Source organism: Tubulanus polymorphus, chromosome 5 (genome assembly GCF_964204645.1).
Source record: "Tubulanus polymorphus chromosome 5, tnTubPoly1.2, whole genome shotgun sequence".
NCBI classification, from domain to species: domain Eukaryota; kingdom Metazoa; phylum Nemertea; class Palaeonemertea; order Tubulaniformes; family Tubulanidae; genus Tubulanus; species Tubulanus polymorphus.
In genome coordinates, this window is record NC_134029.1 from 17,613,767 (window position 1) to 17,633,938 (window position 20,172).

At 37.3% G+C, this 20,172-nt stretch overlaps 2 protein-coding genes across 2 annotated transcripts; one reads left to right on the forward strand and one right to left on the reverse strand.

Annotated features, from left to right (window-relative positions):
• The first annotated feature begins 3,214 nt into the window (after nt 1-3,214).
• Nucleotides 3,215-11,705, forward strand: LOC141905224 (eukaryotic translation initiation factor 3 subunit J-A-like). Its single transcript, XM_074794038.1, has 9 exons — nt 3,215-3,246; nt 3,340-3,428; nt 7,387-7,441; nt 7,949-8,049; nt 9,112-9,220; nt 9,308-9,417; nt 9,889-9,946; nt 10,313-10,386; nt 11,381-11,705. Exons 1-9 carry the CDS (start codon nt 3,234-3,236, stop codon nt 11,477-11,479), a joined length of 708 nt encoding a protein of 235 aa, XP_074650139.1. The 5' UTR covers nt 3,215-3,233; the 3' UTR covers nt 11,480-11,705.
• Nucleotides 11,706-14,280: 2,575 nt separating this feature from the next.
• On the reverse strand, nt 14,281-20,164 carry LOC141905170 (molybdopterin synthase catalytic subunit-like). The gene is made up of 6 exons (XM_074793948.1): nt 20,126-20,164; nt 16,670-16,819; nt 16,469-16,571; nt 15,831-15,984; nt 14,995-15,118; nt 14,281-14,412 (listed from the first exon to the last, which is right to left on the reverse strand). The coding sequence occupies exons 3-6, from the start codon at nt 16,563-16,565 to the stop codon at nt 14,332-14,334; spliced, it is 456 nt and encodes a 151-aa protein (XP_074650049.1). The 5' UTR covers nt 16,566-16,571; nt 16,670-16,819; nt 20,126-20,164; the 3' UTR covers nt 14,281-14,331.
• Nucleotides 20,165-20,172: the final 8 nt, after the last annotated feature.

Here is a 20,172-nt window from a genome sequence, read left to right on the forward strand (position 1 = left end):
ACGATACAAGTATTGTTTAACGATCTGTTACCGGCCATAAACTCGTCTGTCAATTTCTTTATCTATTACATAGCAAACGATAATTTTAGAGGAGCTGCCAAAAATTTGTTAAGAAGGTGACGAATTTAGATTTCGTTAAACTGCCTAAATAATGATAAATTGCGGTTAAGGGAATATTAGTTTAACTAAAGGTTAACTAGTACCATGCCTTAGAAGTAAAGAAAATTCAAGGAATTGCCTCAAAAATGAGCTTTCATTCGACAAATTCGGTAAAAGGGTTCAAAAGATATGGGAGAAAATCTATTTCTTCAAATAAATGCATATAATGTATGGTTACCATGGTGACAACGTTTAGTTATAATTTACTCGTGAACGAATATGGAATGATTTTAAAGAAAAAAGATTAAATATGGTTTTAAATAAACACATCCTCAATTAATCCATTGGTTACGTCAAGAATGTGGACAAATTACGCGATTTTACTGCAATTGCAACAATGGTTACCATTGTTGCAATCCAATTGTTTGCAAGACGTAGTAATAAGCGGTCCAATACATGGTCGAAGACTTTAGGCAAGTTTGAGGACATTTGGAATGTCACAAAAGACCCAACGCCCAAAATACCGGTACCTGACGGATGAAGAACGCAGATTTGATTTGCTGTTACCATAGAAACCAATAAACAGTTAATCCCGATATTGACCAAGTACATACGAGTTATAACTAAGTTAAAAAGAAATATCAAAATAATCAACAAAAAACATTAACAACATCACTATTTGAGCCAATAACCTTTAAAATGAATATTCTATATGAAATTGCTATTTTCAAGTGAATATTACACGATTGATGCTGCTGTAACTAGGTAACAAATGAATGTATACACAAAATTAACGTTGCGCTATATGCGCTGCAATCCCCCAGAAAAGGTTTAGAGTGTAAAATTACTCCAAACCTAAGATGAGATATTTGAATTATTTAGCAAAAGTAGTTTAAAGTGTATTTCCTTGCCAAATGAAAATGATGTTTAAATTTCAAAATGCCTGACTTTAACGCCCCCTGTAGGCCAAAAAGTGAAAGAATTGTAAAAGGCATCCACCACACATGATAGCCCACATATTCTGCTATCAAATGAGCCCAGATGCCAAGCTGTAACAAAAAATGCCGTGATCGTCGAATTTTAGGATAGTTTTTTAAGGTTGGCTGGCTGACTATAAAGGCTAAACAAATTGATACTATGTTTCGCATTTCTGCAGAGCTTAAATCCATGTACTCATGGTATGCCTAACTCAGTTATCGTCCTAGTTTTACTCAGCGTCCACGAGAAGTGGGCTTGCAAGTGTTCGAATCCAAAGTTTTCCTAGGTTTCCACGAGAAGTGGGCTTGCTCGGGTTCGAATCCAAAGTTTTCCTCAGCATCTACGAGAAGTGGGCTTGCAAGGGTTCGAATTCAAGTTTTTCTGCGGCGTCCAAAAAGGCCGCAGCATATGCATCAGGAATATAGTCATCCTTTCCTATTCAAATATCACAATGTCACAATTCTTTAATGTTGCAAAACTCTCTCAGTTTCACCATAAAAATGTAAATATTTAGGGTTTCTGCTGCTTCGCAGAAACCCTCTTGTAATTCTCGTGATTATTACCTTTCGACTTTCCAGACAAATTATTTTCATAAAATGTAACTCCTCTCAGATTCGACTACTAACAGCTTATAAACGTAATTTTCAATTCTGACAGAAATATACCTTCGACCGTCTGACCGTTTCGAATTTGCGTATACGCAAATAAATTACTATATATATAAATTTACTATGAATTAATCTCGCGTAAAAGAATTTTACCATGTCAGAAGAGCGAACAAGTTTAGTTCAGTTTCAATGCTGGATCACATCAAAAACACGGTATACACATAAGTGCCATATGCCAACGGGAACGATTAGTTCATGCAACTCTCATCGGAACTATGATCGAAAGCACCAAACAAGGTGCATCAGTACTTTTTACGTGGCAGCCCTTGTGGATACACATCCCGGATATGTGTCGCGCTACTTTAAAATAGTCCGGCTATTCGGCGTATGTTATAAACTGATAAGAACAATTTTGGCGAAATCTTTGTGCGCTTCCGAGTGCGATTTAAACCAGCAAAGCAGAAACCCGTTGTCGCTGTTTCGTACCTATATTATTTTCTTTATGTTTTCTGACAAGAGGTTTTTCCTCATTGATACACTAATGTACCTTAACAGAAAAATTTATCTTTTTTGGAATTGTCATTTATTTGATTGAAAGACTTCGTTTGATTTTTTCTATTTGGTGTCCCTTACAAATCCCCCACACCTGCCGGGATCGAAACAGCGGGTTTGATTTTCGAAATCCAAGTACCAGGTACAGATAGTTGTGTGATCTGCGGTAGAGTTTACATATTTTTTCGTCTATTAAATCTAAGTGAATTATTGGGAAATTCGGTTCCGGTTCATTCAAACAATCTTCCAACCAGCCCGAACCGGCGAGTGACTGATTGGCAGGCCTAATGACAGATATATCTGTCATTAGGCCAGGGGACCTCAAATTGCTACCGGGAAGCAAAAGACCAAATTGATTACGATTAAGAAATTCTCATCACGTTTTTTTCTCACAATTAAATTTCATGTAGTGACCTTTTTCAACTTAATTTTCTAATCTGGTGTTACGATTTATAGATGAACCTAAATTCAACTTTATGCGATCTTCCTCCTACCCGTCGCTGCAATAAATCCTGGCATTAGTTGTCACTTTTTCAAGTTTTAACTACGAATTAATTTGACTTTCATTAATGTTATGCTGCTCATTGGGCCCACATCTACTTGTGTACTTTCATAATGAAACAAAATTGAATTAAATTGACTGATTTTCCTTTTCCAGTTTCATTGACAACAATTAATTTTCTCAGTTTTCTAAATTTACTTGCAAAATTAAATCAAACTGTGACGAGGCGTCTCATTTCATCGACCACATTTTACGTTATTTTTAATTAAAACTTCTTTATCCCTTCACTCGTGTTATTCTTGTCACCTATAGTCATGTATTTTTGATTTAAAAACAATAAACATTTATTGAATTAATTGTGACGTTGACTTTGTGGTAATAGTAGAAGTCTTACAGTCGTGTTATTTTGTATACCGCAGCGGCGTGCGAATTACGAGGGTCGAATCCTGATTTATCAGAGCCGCGAACTGAACATCGACCATTTTAGCGCAAACATGGCGGACTGGGGTGAGGGCAATTTATTTCCGCATTGAATAATCAGTTATATTTAGGTGAATGAGACGTGATCGCGACGATGATTATACATAATTCCAATTTCAGATGACGAGGATTTTGAGCCGACGGCTATTGCAAGCCAACCAACGGTTACGGATAAATGGGAAGGGGAGGATTCCGACGATGAAGTGAAGGTAAAGAATTCATATGTCCTCGAAGAAGTCACTGGCTGAAGTGACGACACTGTCCTGACTACTGTCGGTGATAGGCACTGTCCTCTTCCAGTGCCAATTTCGGGGATCAGCTGGATGAATTCTCATGGCAAACTATCACTTTTAAGAAAGGAACTCAATATTAGAGATTACCTTAAAAGTCAAAGTTAAACAGAAAAATGCCAAAAATGAATTGTTATTGAAAAAATTTCCATATGCTCTTAAAAGAAAGTAAGGTATGGCCTAAGGGCATACTACTCTCTATCACAAATGCCTTCGGTATAATGTTTCAATTCGTACTTTTTTTATAAACTAGTTCATATACCTTTATTATGAACAAATCTTATCAGAACAGACTTCCTTCATTCTTGTTAGTTACCTAATCGTTGGTGGTAAGCTTTTTTAGATTCAGCGCAGCTGAATCTATTAGTATTAAACAGAGTGTTTTAGTTGGATTTGTTTGATCGCTATCTCGAGTGTGAAATGATTCACGGGCTAAGGTCTGCATTAAGTTGGCTGTTATAAAGCTAAGTGGCGACTGCTTTTGAAAGCTATTGATGAAACCTAAATTGAGTAAATTGGCAATTTTATGCCGTTTTGGGGATTTTTAGCGATGTAGTGTGACGTCATCTTGATCTACTAACGTAAACAAATGAGCGGAATATTGTACAACATTTGCTGTCGAATTTACAAGTAGGCTTTTTATTACTGATGCAACATATCAAATTCTTCAATAAGAAAACTACAGAAGAAGAAATAAAATTGACGAGGATTTTTCATTTTCTTGTACTGTGCCGAAAATTGCATCTCGGTGCGCAGCATAGTTTGCAGTATTTATTATTTAGGGGAAATGTTTTTAAGCCATCTTGGTGTCGTCAGCACTCATTCATAGGTGGAAAAAAGTTTTTCCACATTATATTGATACCTAAGCATATTTTGTCACAACAATCAATTGGAAAGTTTTAGCTTAACGTGTGCCAAGATTGTGGTGAGTTTCAAGGACATTAGTTATTCTATATGGTCACCAGTGGGCGTTGAATAGTAGAATAACTTAGTATTTCCTTATTAGATTGGTACTTAGGCATATTTTGTTACCATGATCATTTGCAAAGTTGTAGTTTATGACATGTTCTATGATTGTGGTGAGTTTCAAGGTCATTGGGTTTGCGTATGGTCATCGGGGGGGGGGGGGGGGTGTTGAATAATAGAATAACTTAGTATTTCCATATTAAATTGGTAACGAGGCATATTTCATCACAATCAATTACAAAATCATAGCTGCTGACATGTTCTATGTATTGATTGTGGTGAGTTTCAAAGTCATTTGTTTTGTATATGGTCGCCAGGGGGCATTGAATATTGAAATTGTTAGATTGTTGAGTATTTGAAACCACTTCCCAAGTGGGCATGGTGTCCCTGGAACCCTAGTTAATTTCAAAATGCCGTTTTTAGCCCACTTGGGACTTTAGTCCCAGCGGGCTATTGCATTCACTTTTCGTTCGTCCGTCCGTCCGTAGACGGAATCCAGTTATTTTGGGAAGTTTTGAAGTCGCTTCAATGTAATGTCTTGATATTTGGGTTACACATGTATCTACCCTAGACAAAACTTCAGCCCAAAAACTGGCCCTGTCAGAATCAAGATGGCCGACTGGCAGCCATTGTTGATCGCCAAAATCAGCACTTTTTACACGTTTTTGAACTTTCTGAGGGAAATTTTGAAGACGCTTTAATCAATTACCTTGATCTTTCGTATATACTTGAATCCCCCAGGGCCTATCAGCATAACAAAAATTGGGTCGATCGGACTCAAGATGGCCGTCTTATGACCTTTTAAGTGCCCAAAAATGTCAATTTTTTGATATTATATTAATATCTAAGCATATTTTGTTACAACAATGAATTAGAAAGTTGTAGCTTATAACGTGTTCTAAGATTGTGGTGAGTTTTGAGGTCATTGGTTTTTGTATATTGCCACCAGGGGGCGTTGAATAATACAATATCTTAGTATTTCTATATTATATTTGTACCAATGCATATTTTGTTAGCACAATCAATTGCAAAGTTGTAGCTCATGACATCGTCTATCGATTGTGGTGAGTTTCAAGGACATTAGTTATCAGAGATGCTAGTTTTCCGGAAATATCCGGAATTCCGGAAATTTAGGATCGCCGATGTCAATTCCGGAAATTTGGTGAGAATTCCTCGCGGCGACCAGTAATGGCACGGACCGTAAAAGCGTTCGTTTGCTTGTACTCGTCGTCGCTTCTGTGTTATTTTATCTTGGTCTCCGTTTCCGAGGATGTTCTGCTACAATGTATATATGTGTGCTTGTGGTGGTATCTGTGCGTGCGTAGGTTGAGTGCCACTGTTGTGACGCCATTTCGTCCCGCTGACGGCCAACAATGTGAAGATGCACGTGGTAATAATTAAGATGATATTTAATAAATATCATCTTAATTATAACCATGCGCGTGCTATGTCCTGAGGCACGCAGCTTTGTAACTTTCTTTTTGCCTGCAGCTGTCAAGCGGGACGGTCTGCAAAATGAGCACGCACGGAAAGATTGTCAGTCGGGAGTCGGCCGATATAAAGGCAATTGACAGCGGTATAAAAAATAAATTTAACTGGCACTGGCTAGAGTGTAAGGACAGTAACAGGGACTATTTATCGAACTACATTCGTAAGTTAGACTTAGCTGGCGTGGCGTACTGCGTTGTTTGTAAAGACCAGGTCAAATACGGTAGTGGCGGGAAAAAAGATATTCTTCGTCACCCGGATAGCGCGCGGCATAAGAAGGCAGCGAGGGATGTGAAGCACAACGAATGCCTGCCGTCGTATTTTCAGATGAAAGATGCTGATCGTGATACTGCATCTCCGGTGATGCAAAAACGCAAAATTTTTCCTGGGGGAGAATTTTTCTGACCCCCGTTCTAAATTCCAGAATTTTGGTACTTTGGCCCTAGCATCTCTGAGTTATTCTATATGGCCACTAGGGGGCGTTGAATAATAGAATAACTTAGTATTTCCTTATTATGTTGGTACCTAGGCATATTTTGTTACCATGACCAATTGCAAAGTTGTAGCTCATGACATGTTCAATGATTGTGGTGAGTTTCAAGGACATTGGGTTTTGAATATGGTCACCAGGGGGCGTTGAATAGTAGAATAACTTAGTATCTCCATATTAAATTGGTAACGAGGCATATTTTATTATCACAATCAATTACGAAATCGTAGCTGCTGACATGTTCTATGATTGTGGTTAGTTTCAAGGTCATGGTTTTGTATATGGTCACCAGGGGGCCTTGAATATTGAAATTGTTAGATTGTTGAGCATTTGAAACCACTTCCCAAGTGGGCATGGTGTCCCTGGACCCCTAGTTATAAGTTGTGCTACCCTCGACAGTGGTCCCTGCATCAGCCCTTGCACAGACGCCAGAAAACAGGCAATGGACATCATTACCCATTCATTTGCAATAAAAAATCCAGTAGGTGGTATCGCATGGAAGCTTTTTTCAGCATGACACTAGCGGATGCTAAATTAACGAATATAGTTTAAGGAAATATAGTTTATAGTTTTCTGAAAGGAAGTCTTTCTAATCCAATCGTGCAAAATAAAGGTAGATGAACTGATTAAGCTTACCATACTGATGAAACTAGTACATTTCCAGCCATTAATTCGACATAAATCACAATGATAGGTAAAAGTCGCTCAGTCATTACAGTACCGGGTATGTTTGATTACTAGTAACAAATTTTCAACTAGTTTTGGTACCCAAATAATCTAAGTCCATATTTTTCCAGTGCCCATGTACCGGGAGCAAATTACTTTGGATATAGTAAGGGACTCCTTATACAGCATCTAGGGACACTGTCATTTGGAATTCCTAAACTGCTAAGAATCCTCGTTCTATTCAACAATTTTATGTATTCTGTCTAGGACAACTGGGACGATGACGAAGATGAAAAAAAGCAGCCTGAAAATGGAGAAAGTGGTATGTGAATAATGTGACAAGCTATTGAAAATGACAGATATCCTAGGCCTGTAGCCAGGAGATAATGAGGGCAGTTCTTCAGTTGCAGATTCGTATTCTGAGTGAAAAATTGACATTTGCCCAAAGTCTTTTCTCCTATCTGCCTAGTTCAATATCTAGGTCCTCTATACTTAGAGAAAAAAGGATAATCTAACTCTGGAAACCGTTAAGATTTTCCCCAAACACCTCCCCCCGTTAAACAATATATGAGATTAATCTAACAAACCTAACATTTTGTTAGATCATTCGATGAACTTGACTGGAGTGAAATGATGTAAATCTCAGTGTAGAGTTAACGAATAAAACCCACAGTTACTTCTGTAAAAACATTTTATTGCCTTACAGTTACGAGGTTTAAAACTAAACCTCATCTTCTAAGGAACAAAAAATACAAATCTTTTATTTTATGTTTATGTTTTATTCGTTAATTCGGTGAACTATTTATTCCTGGAAATTGTTCATTTTTAGGTCCCAAAGCCGTTCAAGTGAAAAAGAAAAAAAGTCTTAAAGAAATCCTGGCAGAAAAAGAAGCACAAAAGAAAAAGACCAATGAAGAACGAAAAAAACAAGTAGGTTATGATAAATCATAAATACCAATCGTGCCTTGGTACAATTCAAATTATGCCAAGTTTGTGATAGGAATCGTGTCGACTGCTACTATTGAATTGAATATTGTAACAAGATGAGAAAAATAAAGAGTTTTCAGGGAACTCCTTGTTTTTCTCATCTTCTTTTAAACGTTTCATTTTTGGTGATAATCTTCATTTGATACCACGATAGTTGAAAATGAAAATGCAGCTGTCAGTCTGTTGCTTTTGACTGACCACCTAGACCAATAACGGACTAAATCACCAGGCAACCAAATCCATCCAACATGTTGGATTCAGGTGATTCAGCCACCAGGATTGATAGCCAAAGGCATTTTATGGGATTTTTACTGACGATTCAATCGCCAAACTAAATCACCCACAAAAAATAACTTAATCTGCTTTACCCACCTCGTGTCAATAGTCTCTTTCATCTAAACTTTTGCCCCTTTAATATAAGTACAATTTAATGCATATTTTGATCAGCCTACCATGCTTACTCGTGATTATCAGCCCTTTTTAACTAACTGCCAGTCTCTCAGGATTCGCCATAAAAATGCCTTAGTATGAATTTCTGTTTAACGCATAATTTTTATGTCCGATGATCTGACAGTCGGTAACCACCATTCACTACACTAGGTATCGATTTCCAACTCTATCATTTATTCTCTATTTATCGCCAAGAAAAATAAATGATCTTTTTTTGCGATGAACTATCACAATGATTCATAGGGCTATTGCTTTTCCATGCTAGTGACCGAGTGCAAAGCCACGCATCATAACATTGTTATGTAGGTCAACAGACAGGGTACACGCAAAGTTCATATCTCAAATATATTGTTCTATACATTCAATCAGTGATCGATGGCAAAGCCAGCGAAATGTGCTTACTCGTGCCGACTGTTGGAGTGAATAAATTAGCAGTTCTGCGTGTATCCATCAAAATATTGAAAAAATTAACTTTTGGTTTTCAGTTACATGTACTTAAATTGTTAAACTCGAATTTGGTGAACAATCCAGAGTGCATTACGGTATTTATTTCAGGAACTCGAGTCAAAAAGGAAACTAACCCCTGAAGAAATGCTCGAAGAAAAATTACGGAGACAGAAGCTTCAAGAGGAAAGTGATCTACAAATAGCTAAAGATGCCTTTGGTGAGAGCTCTATATTTTCATATCAAATCAACAGAGATAATGAAAGGTCGGGTCGTCAGATTTCTCTTGTGTTTTTTCATTTTGCAGGCGTCACCGAAAAATCAGATAAATCCGGAATCGATGCCATGGATCCGACGTCTATAGAAGAATTCGATGCCTTTGAAACTGCTCTGAAAAATAAAATTATCAAATACGAAGTAAGTAATATTGAAGAATATGTTGAGCTCCAATCCCGATTCATTAATTCATTGATCATGCCTCATACTGCTCAATTATGACGTCTGAATTTGTTTTTTATAATATGTCTATAGAAAATATTGGTTCGCTGCGAGTTGCTCGATTTGTTGTCGGTACCAATTCTCAATAATTTACTTAAACTTATGCAATTCTGGAATAGAAATGTTGTGTGAACCAAACTTGAGGTACACCCATGAATCATGTTTAGCCTCTCTGTACTCGCTGCTAGATGATTTTTAGTTGGGTTCTTGCCACTTCAGTCCTCTCAGTAACCTAGACATTCTCGAATCATTGACGAGATAGCAAAATACGTTAAACCGGCTACGACGAGTGACTGGTAGGAAATGCGTTGAATAAAGGTAGAAAGGCACCCTCCCTGTTGATGAAATATTTTCATAGCTTTTGTCAGACCCAAGTGTCTTGATTTTCAGAATTCAGTGTGCTATGTAGGTTTTGTAGACAGCTTGATACGAGATATAACAGCCGGAAGTAAGTGATAAATTCCTTTTCTCTTAGATTTGCCTACAAGAGAGGGAAAGTACGCACCATGTATTCCCGTCGGTCACATCATCTCGATCAGATTCAAAATGGCCAACCAGTTGCGTTTTGTTGCCTGCTTGGGGCTATTGCTTTCACTTTCTGTCCATCCTATATTTATAAATGACATTAGTTGACAATCTTCTCCAGAATTGGCTAGTCCTGCAGATATAAGTGGGTATGGGGTTATTCTTCGGACAAACTTATGACAAAGGCATATTATTACAAAATATTATCCAAAGATCATCAAATCAAGCCTTTAACTTTATACATGATTTTAAATACTATTGTGATTGTTTTACAATTTTCAATTTGCAGTGGACGCCGATGATTTAAAGAAAATTACTAGTTCATTAAATGCAATAGTGAATGAAAAACAAAAGCTGCTAAAGGTAAATGAATTAACTAAAAAACGCATCAGTGAATGTGACATTCATTAGACTTTCCTTTGATCCTCTTTGCACCATGTAAATAAGCTGGGAGTTATATTCTACTGTCTTGACATCATCCAGTTCGAATGCCTCTGAGGAAGAAAAGGATATTTAGGCTAAAAAATGATACCTTGTTTCTCCTTATTCAATTCATTTCTATAACTGCCGGGTCTGCTATGGTTAGCTTGATCATGATTTTTGAAAAAGTAATGTACAAGCTATATAGAAACGAAACAACAAAAAATCCTTGCAACAACAAAATGAGGCTGAAAAAATTGATACCTTGTTTCTCATTTCTGCTGGCTAGAATTCTCATAAACTGGATTAATTTCTTTGATCTGAATTAACCCATTAGACGCCGCAACTTCACGTTCCAGAACAACAAACGTTTAATAAGCCAATTGAATTTGCATATGACGATTATTTGTAGAGTAGCCGTGTTAACCTGGTTTAAAATAAGTAACGAGACGAGTAGTACTATATAGGTTCACTATTTATTTGACGCGCGAGCTTTCGCTACTAATGAATAGAAGCTTCATCAGGTGATTGATTCCTTCACTCATTCACCTGATGAAGCTTCTATATATTAGTAGCGAAAGCTCGTGCGTCAAATAAATAGTTAACCTATACAGTACTACTCGTCTCGTTACTTCATATAAAGATTGGTAGAGATGCAGTGTGAAAACTACTGAAAATGATGCACTACAACCATTGGTTATTTTGAAGATAATTATACAGGCTTTCTATTGCTGTATAGATTTGTCAATCATTGGTCAAAAGTTTGACCTTTGACCCCCTCAAATGATAGGTGGCGCTACAGTACAGCGGACATTGGCAGACGTTCTGCGGGGATACAAGTCGAACGTCGGCGGTCTAATGGGTTATGCAAGTACTTTTACTGAACATACCTTTTGCAACCTTGTCGCGGGACTGATGAAAAGTATCTATTTTGCAGGCTCAAAAAGGAAAGAAGAAAGGAAAGCCACTTGTGAAAGTTGATAAAGCCGCTGATTATTATGGGGACGATCTTGGAAATGAATTCGACTTTATATAGTACACGCTAAATACAGAGACTATTTAAATAAATACTGGACGTAAATTATCCAAAGTTCTTTCAGTAAACCAGCATGCACGTGTTTATTGCTGTTCATCATAGGTCATCTTGTTCTATATTCAGTGATTGATGACCAACTGCCAGGAATATTTCTCATCTTCGCATGATATTGAAGAATAATTCAGCCTTCAAAAAAGCCTTTAATCTAAAAGAAAGCCAAGTGCACTCAGCAAGAAATAAACGCCGTTGTGTTTCAATTATTCGTTTTACCCTTTATCGCTACAGTAAAACCATGTTTCGGAGCAACGCAGACACTCATGAAAAAAAGCCAGAAAAGCATCTTGTGTTTCTTGTTTCAGGTATTCGTCTGTGTGCTACCAGGGTCCCTATGACTCCTTGATTCCTTAAAAAAACTCCTTAACAGAAAATGTTTTTTAAGTTGCTTGAAAGTGCTTTTAATTTGAACAACATGCCTACAACTCCTATAAAACTCTTTCAATTTTTAGAAATAGGCAATTAGAAATTTGTGTCTAGCTTGTAATTGTACAGTAAACTACACCCAAATCAGTTCAGTTGGGATTTATTCTAACCCTATTAGGCGGTTACCAAATTAGAGTTTAGTAGTGTTAAGGATACAGATTTGCATACAAAACCACTAAATTAATGGTTTACTGAGATAAACAATATCGATTTATAGGAGGAGTCTACTGTATTGGAAATATGAAAGTGATGTAGATACTTTCCTGAAATGTTCTCCTTTATAAACACTCATATCCAGGAATGACTGATATGTATTAGGGACCTTGGCTAGGCTTAATGTGAGTGACGATCTGCAGCCTGGCACAACTATAATTCAGACATTCACCATTCTTGTGTGAAGTCTTGCGAGTTGCTTTTTGAAAAGTGTAGCGATAGAATGTCTTGTGATCAAATATAGTATCAATGTCTGAGGGGTAAGGTCCAAGCCGGGTGCAGATACCTGCATATGGTCTCTGTTCTTCCTCTTACACCCAATAGGCCTATATTAATACAACATAATCTAATTGTACAATATTGTACATAAACTTGTATTGAATAATACAGTGGAACCTCATTACAGCAAACTTCAGGGGACCAGAAAATATGTTCGTTATAACCGATAGATTGTTATATCCAGTATGAAATTAATCAAATTTAAATCAATACTTGGGACAAAATTCTTTATATCTGATGAATCGTTGTATCCAAGTTTGTTAGAACGAGGTTCCACTATTGTTATACAGTAGAATTTCTTACCAAAACATCCGATCAGACTACAGTAAATCTACTTTTTTTACTGAAATATGGAGTTCTTACTAGATGGTCTTGTGACATTTTCATACAACTAGTCTATCCTTGTATGTTCATGTACTACTTAATGGTGCTACTTGGGTTTAGGAAGCTTGACTGTAAATACCTGTGATATTTGGTATCATACATTTCATGTACACTTCTCAACTTGAGCAGACGGCAAAAATGCATGGGAGGGCACCCCGAAACCTTGAATAACACTGGAATACAAATTTTCTAAATGCTGGATAAGCGACTTAACTTATATATAGCATGCTCTTCATCTTTGTGAGATTCTAATACTACCGTTTAAATGTTGTAAATTACTCACTGATTACAATTAATCATGCCCAAATGTGCAGGAGTGATAATTGTCGACCATCGATAAACTGGGAGATACTGAAAATCTTGCGTACTGGAATACAGGCAGTTTTTTATGTGAATACTGCTAACAGTAAAGGGATTAAGCGCTGATAAGACCCTGAAAATCCTTTGGCTCATTGGGTGTACAGCAAGCTATTCCGAGATGTACATTGGCTGCCAATGTATTGGTATCAGTGCTCAAAACTGTTTACTGAACATACATCTCTGATACTGCATTTTTTAAGTCATGTATTAGTTTTCTAACTGTTCACTTTGTGACCCGAAATATAGCAACAACGGATTCTTTAAATAAATTTAACAAATGAACAATTCCCGAGTGAAACAATTCCCGAGTGAAAATGTTTTTTATGCCAAAAGTGTATATTAAATTATCAGTACAAATGGACCATTCATATTTTGTGTATATATGAGGATGGCAGTAAGGGAGATACAATTTTGTGGAGAGGGGTTGAAAACCAGTTTTCTCTAGGGGAGTAGTCTAATCGTAATGAAGAAAAGTACATGTTACTGGATCTAACTTTGAAAACTGGGAATGGTATAAGATCCCACTCCGCTCGAATCTATCTTCAGTAGGTTCCTATCATCAGTAGGTTCAATTGGGATCTTTTATCATTCCCAGTTTTCAAAAAGTGATCAAGTAGACTATACACACAACAAAGGCGTGTATATATGAAGTAGATTTTTGAGGGGGCAAGTAAAATTTCAGATATGCTTGCCCCTGGGCTTATTCCTTAGATCGGACCCTGATAATATATAAAGCACCTTTGGCAGGGGGGTTTGAAATGTCATTGGTGGATTATTTTTACCGTTCCATATATGCTACCGTCGGTCTGCTGTCTATCCACCACCCTCAGACAATCACATTTTGAATGGCGAAGTCTGAACGAACACATGGTGAATATCCATCTAAAAATTGATGGTTCAGACATGACACCCTAATTCATTTTCAAAGAAACGCCTGGACGCATATGTTTTGTGAAAGTGGTGAAGGTCTATCGAATGTCTGTCAGGGGTGTGTGCAGACAGCAGGTTGATAGCTGCATTATTTCAAGCAATATCTGAGAATTGGCAAAGAAAAATAAACCAAACCAACTACCTGCACATGTATTCATATAAATTATTTACGATTTATTTGACTACCGGTAATTGATGATAAAATATCAAGATAATTGAGATTTGTTTTTTGACCAGCAACATTCTGCATTTTCTTTCCATCTGCTCGACGAATCTTCATAGAATTCCTATAAAAATAGTGACAGATATCAAAATTCATTTCTTTATTCATCAAAATATAGTACATGTATATCCCGTATTCAATATGAATACATGTATGTAGTAAAGATTGCAGTAAAATTAAGCTGATTCTAATGCCTATCGCTCAAAAGTTGTGGATCATAGGCTTAGGTTTTAAGTTTGCCTCTACTGTTGTGGAGCATAAAATTACCGGTAATTCATTTTCAAATATCTAGACTAGTGGAAAATGGGTTCAGAAAATGCATTCACTGTGATTGTGGAGTGACGGGCGGGTTCGAGTCCTGCTGGCTGCTTACAGTGCGCGGGCAACACTTTAAAGGCCGTCCTGTAGTGAGGTTAAATGAATAATCCAATAGAGTAGTCTTGGGAAACCAAGATCCAAACGACGTAAAGCAAAAGATAAACCAAAATACCATAATAACAATACCATTTTAGTGTCACTAAGTCAGTTATTCACATGTTACTTAAACCAACTTTTGAGCAACTGCTCCAGACAATTAAAACAGCAGTTGTTACAGCGACTAACCTGCCCCCTGATTATTCAATAAGTGATTTAAACTATTATGCACCTTTTTCCAGATGGGAACGGTAGCTTTCAGAGCATCGATACCGAACTGTGTGGCGGCCTGACAGTCAACTCTGTGTGGAGATGACGCAGCAATAATAACACTAGCTTCTGTTATCGGAACTTGTCTGAAAATAAATCAGATCAACTATTTTTTTTCAAAGTTGTACATTGAAAATGCATAAACTATAAGGGAAGGGCGTTGTTCATACGCATACAGTTCACTTTGTTGCCTAAGACAACCCCAACTTATGTGCATGCATACATACAAGGGTAAACTGGATACCCAAGTCCTTAAAATATCATACAGAAATCGACATCTTCCTATTTGAAATTCGGGATCATTCATTTATTACGAACGCATGGAATTTGACTTTTTCAACCCCCACCACCCCTTCTGTACGCAAAATCAGCCATTTTCATATACATTTAGCATTACAGTATGCAATTGCACTGACCCCTCCCCTAATGCGCACGTAATAAATGAATGACCCCTTCTCGACTATTTTAAGTAAGAACATGACACATCTGAGCGCTCACTTCAAATCCAAGTAAGTTTGGAGGAATTAACACAATTTTGGTGGCCCACCTCATCAAATCTTACATCATATGAAAGCCTTGAGTATTCACTACAAAATAACACGAACTTGTAATGCATGGAAATAAACAGCATATGAGCAATTCAGTATCGTGATAAACTTCGGATTTTCCCTTGAATTTTCTGAGGAGTAATTGAAACTACATAGTGAAATTCCTGAGTGCTAATGGGTTAAATTGATAAAATTTTTCATATAATCCCGTTGTATATGTACTTCATGAAAGTTCCGTCAAACATCTTACCCAATTCTGTGATAGAGGGCGATGTGTTTAATAGATGGCCATTTCGCTCTAATTTCTTGACAGATTTTGTTCATTTCTTTTAACGCCATTGGAGAATAAGCTTCGTATTCGAGTTGGACGACCTTTTTACCATTGAAATTATCTCGAGTCACACCTGAAATATATATGGGAGTTCTAGAAATAAGTCAATTATTCATGATTCATACAAAGGGCATGAATCAGTTACAGTCAATTCTTTATAACCCTTTCAGTGCGGTGTAAAATGAACTTAGTAAGTTAGTACCCAGCATTGCGGTGTATTGATGTTATTAAAGTAATTAGCTTTATTTCTATCGAAAGATGGCAGCACCTGTCAAACAGTGAAATATTCAGTTACTACCGACACACCACACCATGGGGTAGACACACTATAGTATGCCCGTTATTCAACACACTAGGGCGGAATTATTTATAATCTTCAAATCTTGCTCTTCCAAACTAAAAGGGTTAAGATAAATATCTAGGTAAAATCTCGTACGGTAAATTTTTACAACCAAGACTAACAAAAAGCTGGATTTTCTTCATAACTAAAACAAATGCAAATTAAACTAAACCAATTTTTGCACTAGAATACATGGGCCAAATAAATCGTAGCCTACCTACAAAAAGTGACAAGCCACCAGCTGAAGGGTCACTTATCAGTTCAGTTACTTTTTCAATAGACAGAGGGTCCTCTTGGATTTTGACATTATCCATCTTAATCTGTGAATTAAATCGATAAAACATTTTTCTTTTTTAATTGCTCAGAACATATGAAGAGAATACATGTATTAAAGAGAAGGCACTGGCAGTTTGTTTACCAAAGGTTGTTTAGCTTTTATAATCAACCTCCACTTATTGGGGGAATCACAGCTATTTCATCACCGTTGTTCAAATGAATTACACTGGAATCTATTTCGATGTATTCCTCATTGACGGCGAGTACGATATTGGCAGATATAGCATCCAACCTGTGAAGACAAACACAATGAAATAAAGGAAGATAGTTGAGAAGGCTTATGAATGTATATTGCTTAACGTAAACAGTGCGCATACTGTTTTCCATGAATAGCAATATGGTTTGGGCTGGAAGCGAACAAGTCACAGCACCCTCTAAATAGAATGATGTTTGTTGTATTCTACAAAATCTGCTCTACCTAAATACAGTGTTTCTAATATCCAAATACGTATGGCAAACCATTCATCATCTGTACTTCCTGTTTTTTTTTTCAGGAAAATAGCCACTGGAGCCAGAGTGTCATATAAAACAAAAGTTTTTCTCTTAGATGGAAATGTTTGTGAATAATTTGTGATGCCACCCGTGTAGAGCCAGCGGCCATTATCTTTTTAAACACATCAGTACCAATAGATGTATTTTCTCTGATTTTTTGCAGAATAACCACTCAAAACCACAGGCTAATTCGATAACCCAGCGAGTGCCTGTGACGAAACAATACCTATTATTGACCGGATTTTATCCAACGTGTGTTCTCCCTCACGTCCCGGTACGGGTCTGGTGTGCTTAACGTGACAAACGGCCGCCTGCTACTTATTTATAGTCTTTTCGTATAGACCTACAACACTTCGTCTAAGTTGTCACTGATACCCCGGTAGTTCTAAACAGCACTAATGGTTTGATTATACATATAGCAAACTACCGTAGCGCAAATAATGCCATACGGGCAAAATATACGCTTCTATAATCTTACCCAGGGAATTTCGATATTATATTGTGTTTGAGAGCCAGTCCTGTAATATCCTTATTCAATTCACATTCAACTTGTTTTCGACCAATGATTTCACGGCACTTTGCAAAGAAAATCAGATGCACCTGAAAATTCAACAAAAAGGCCCCATCAAATGCATTTGAAAAATTAAAGCAATGTCCAACTTGCGTACGTTTCTCCTACTGTCTGTCACACCTCCCCTTCGTGCAACCTTTCGTTCTGTAATTTCGTCAATAATCAATCAACCTTTATCTTCACCAAGAATCTTAGTTGGTTACACTTGGATCGTAGAGCGACGGAGATCACTGGTGGAGACAACCACTGCCAGTGCTGGGTGAACCTTTATCATGCATCAATTTCTTCAGTGACCAGTGTGCATTCAGAAATAAACAACCATTTGTCCCAAAGTTGTTTTTGTTTTCATTAATCATCTAATAGTCTTCTCAGCATACGCTTGAGTAATGCCAAAAAACCCGCTTCTTGGACGCTGGGAGATGTTGCTATGACATAACCACCTATTGATTTGCATATCAAAATACAGCAGGCGGCCACACATTAAGCCTACAGAAGCTGTTTTTCAGCAACAAGTTTATGCCAATTCATGATTCATTTCTGAATGCAAAATCCTTACCGAACAAGATTTTTGTTCTTTTTGGCTTTACGTCGCTTGGATCTTGGTTTTCCCAAGACTAACCAGTTGGATTATCAACCTCTTTATTATTTAACCTCACGACAGGACAGCCTTTGAAGTGTTGCCTGCACACAAAACAGCCAGTAGGACTCAAACCCACTTGTACAGATTACTTGATAAACTCAGTACAGATAGCGGATGCAACATCACGCCTTATCTCACTGAGCTAACTGTGAGGCCGCTGTTTGAAAAATAAACAAAAAACTAGGGGTCCAGGGACACCACGCCCACTTGGGAAGTGGTTCCAAATGCTCAACAATCTAACAATTTCAATATTCAACGCCCCCTGTTGACCATATACAAAAACCAATGACCTTGAAACTCACCACAATCATAGAACATGTCAGCAGCTTCGATTTTGTAATTGATTGTGATAAAAAAATATGCCTTGTTACCAATTTAATATGGAAATACTAAGTTATTCTACTATTTAACGCCCCCTGGTGACAATATTCAAAACGCAATGACCTTGAAACTTCCCACATTCATAGAACATGTCATGAACTACAACTTTGCAATTGATCATGGTAACAAAATATGCCTAGGTACCAATATAATAAGGAAATATTAAGTTATTCTACTATACAACGCCCCCTGGTGACCAAAGAGAATAACCAATGTCCTTAAAACTCGCAAAAATCATAGATGATGTCATGAGCTACAACTTTCCAATTGATTGTGGTTACAAAATATGCATAGGTACGAATATAATATAGAAATGCTAAGATATTGCATTATTCAACGCCCCCTGGTGGCCATATTCAAAATCCAATGACCTTGAAACTCACCACAATCATAGAACGCGTAATGAGCTACAGCTTTCTAAATGGTTGTGGTAACAAAATACGCTTAGGTATCAATATAATGTGGAAAAACTTTTTCCCACTTACGAATGAGTACTGGTGACACCAAGATGGCTGCCAATTGCGTCATAATTGGCTGATGAAAAATACCTGTCTCAGGTATAAAACATCCCTTTCCAAAGAATACCCATCACAAAATGCAATGAGAAATGGTAAACCAGTAGGAAGCTACAGGACTCAGAATTCGGGCCAAAATTAACATTTTTGGGCACTAAAAAAGTCATAGGACGGCCATCTTGAGTTCGATCGTCCCAATTTTTGTTATGCTGATGGGCCCTGGGGGGATTCACATATATCCGAAAGATCAAGGTAATTGATCGAAGCGTCTTCAAAATTTCCCTCAATAAGTTCAAAAATGTGTAAAAAGTGCTGATTTTGGCGAACAACAATGGCTGCCAGTCGGTCATCTTGAATCTGATAGGGCCAGTTTTTGGGCTAAAAATGTGTCTAGGGTAGATACATGCGTAACCCAAATATCAAGACATTACCTTGAAGCGTCTTCAAAACTTCCCAAAATAACTGGATTCCTTCTACGGACAGACGGACGGACGGACGATGGACGAAAAGTGAACGCAATAGCCCGCTGGGACTAAAGTCCCAAGTGGGCTAACAAATCACACATTCTTAACAAGAGCATCAGTGCGTGCGTGTTGTTGACAGGAGTTCATCAATAAGTTGAAACAGCAGGAAAAAGTAGCTATTAAAATCCTCTCATAACCTTATGCAGACCCTTACCCTCAACCTCTGGGCTCTATAGATATACAACTTTTTCTGCGGTTGAAAAAGCCGCCATTTTGTACCCATTGGGAGGTAGAGCAAACCTGAGAATTGATATTCACTTTGATCAGTCATTATTTTGCCAGTCTAATCGGCACTGACAATTTCAAATTTCATATCTGTCGGATTGAATATAATTTGCATGGTCTAATACCATACATAACCGTATAGCCCTCTAAATATTTCTTGAACAAAATGTCAAAATATTACATAGCTCACCGTGACTTTAGCGACACCGTCACCGGCCATTGACAATGATTGAATGT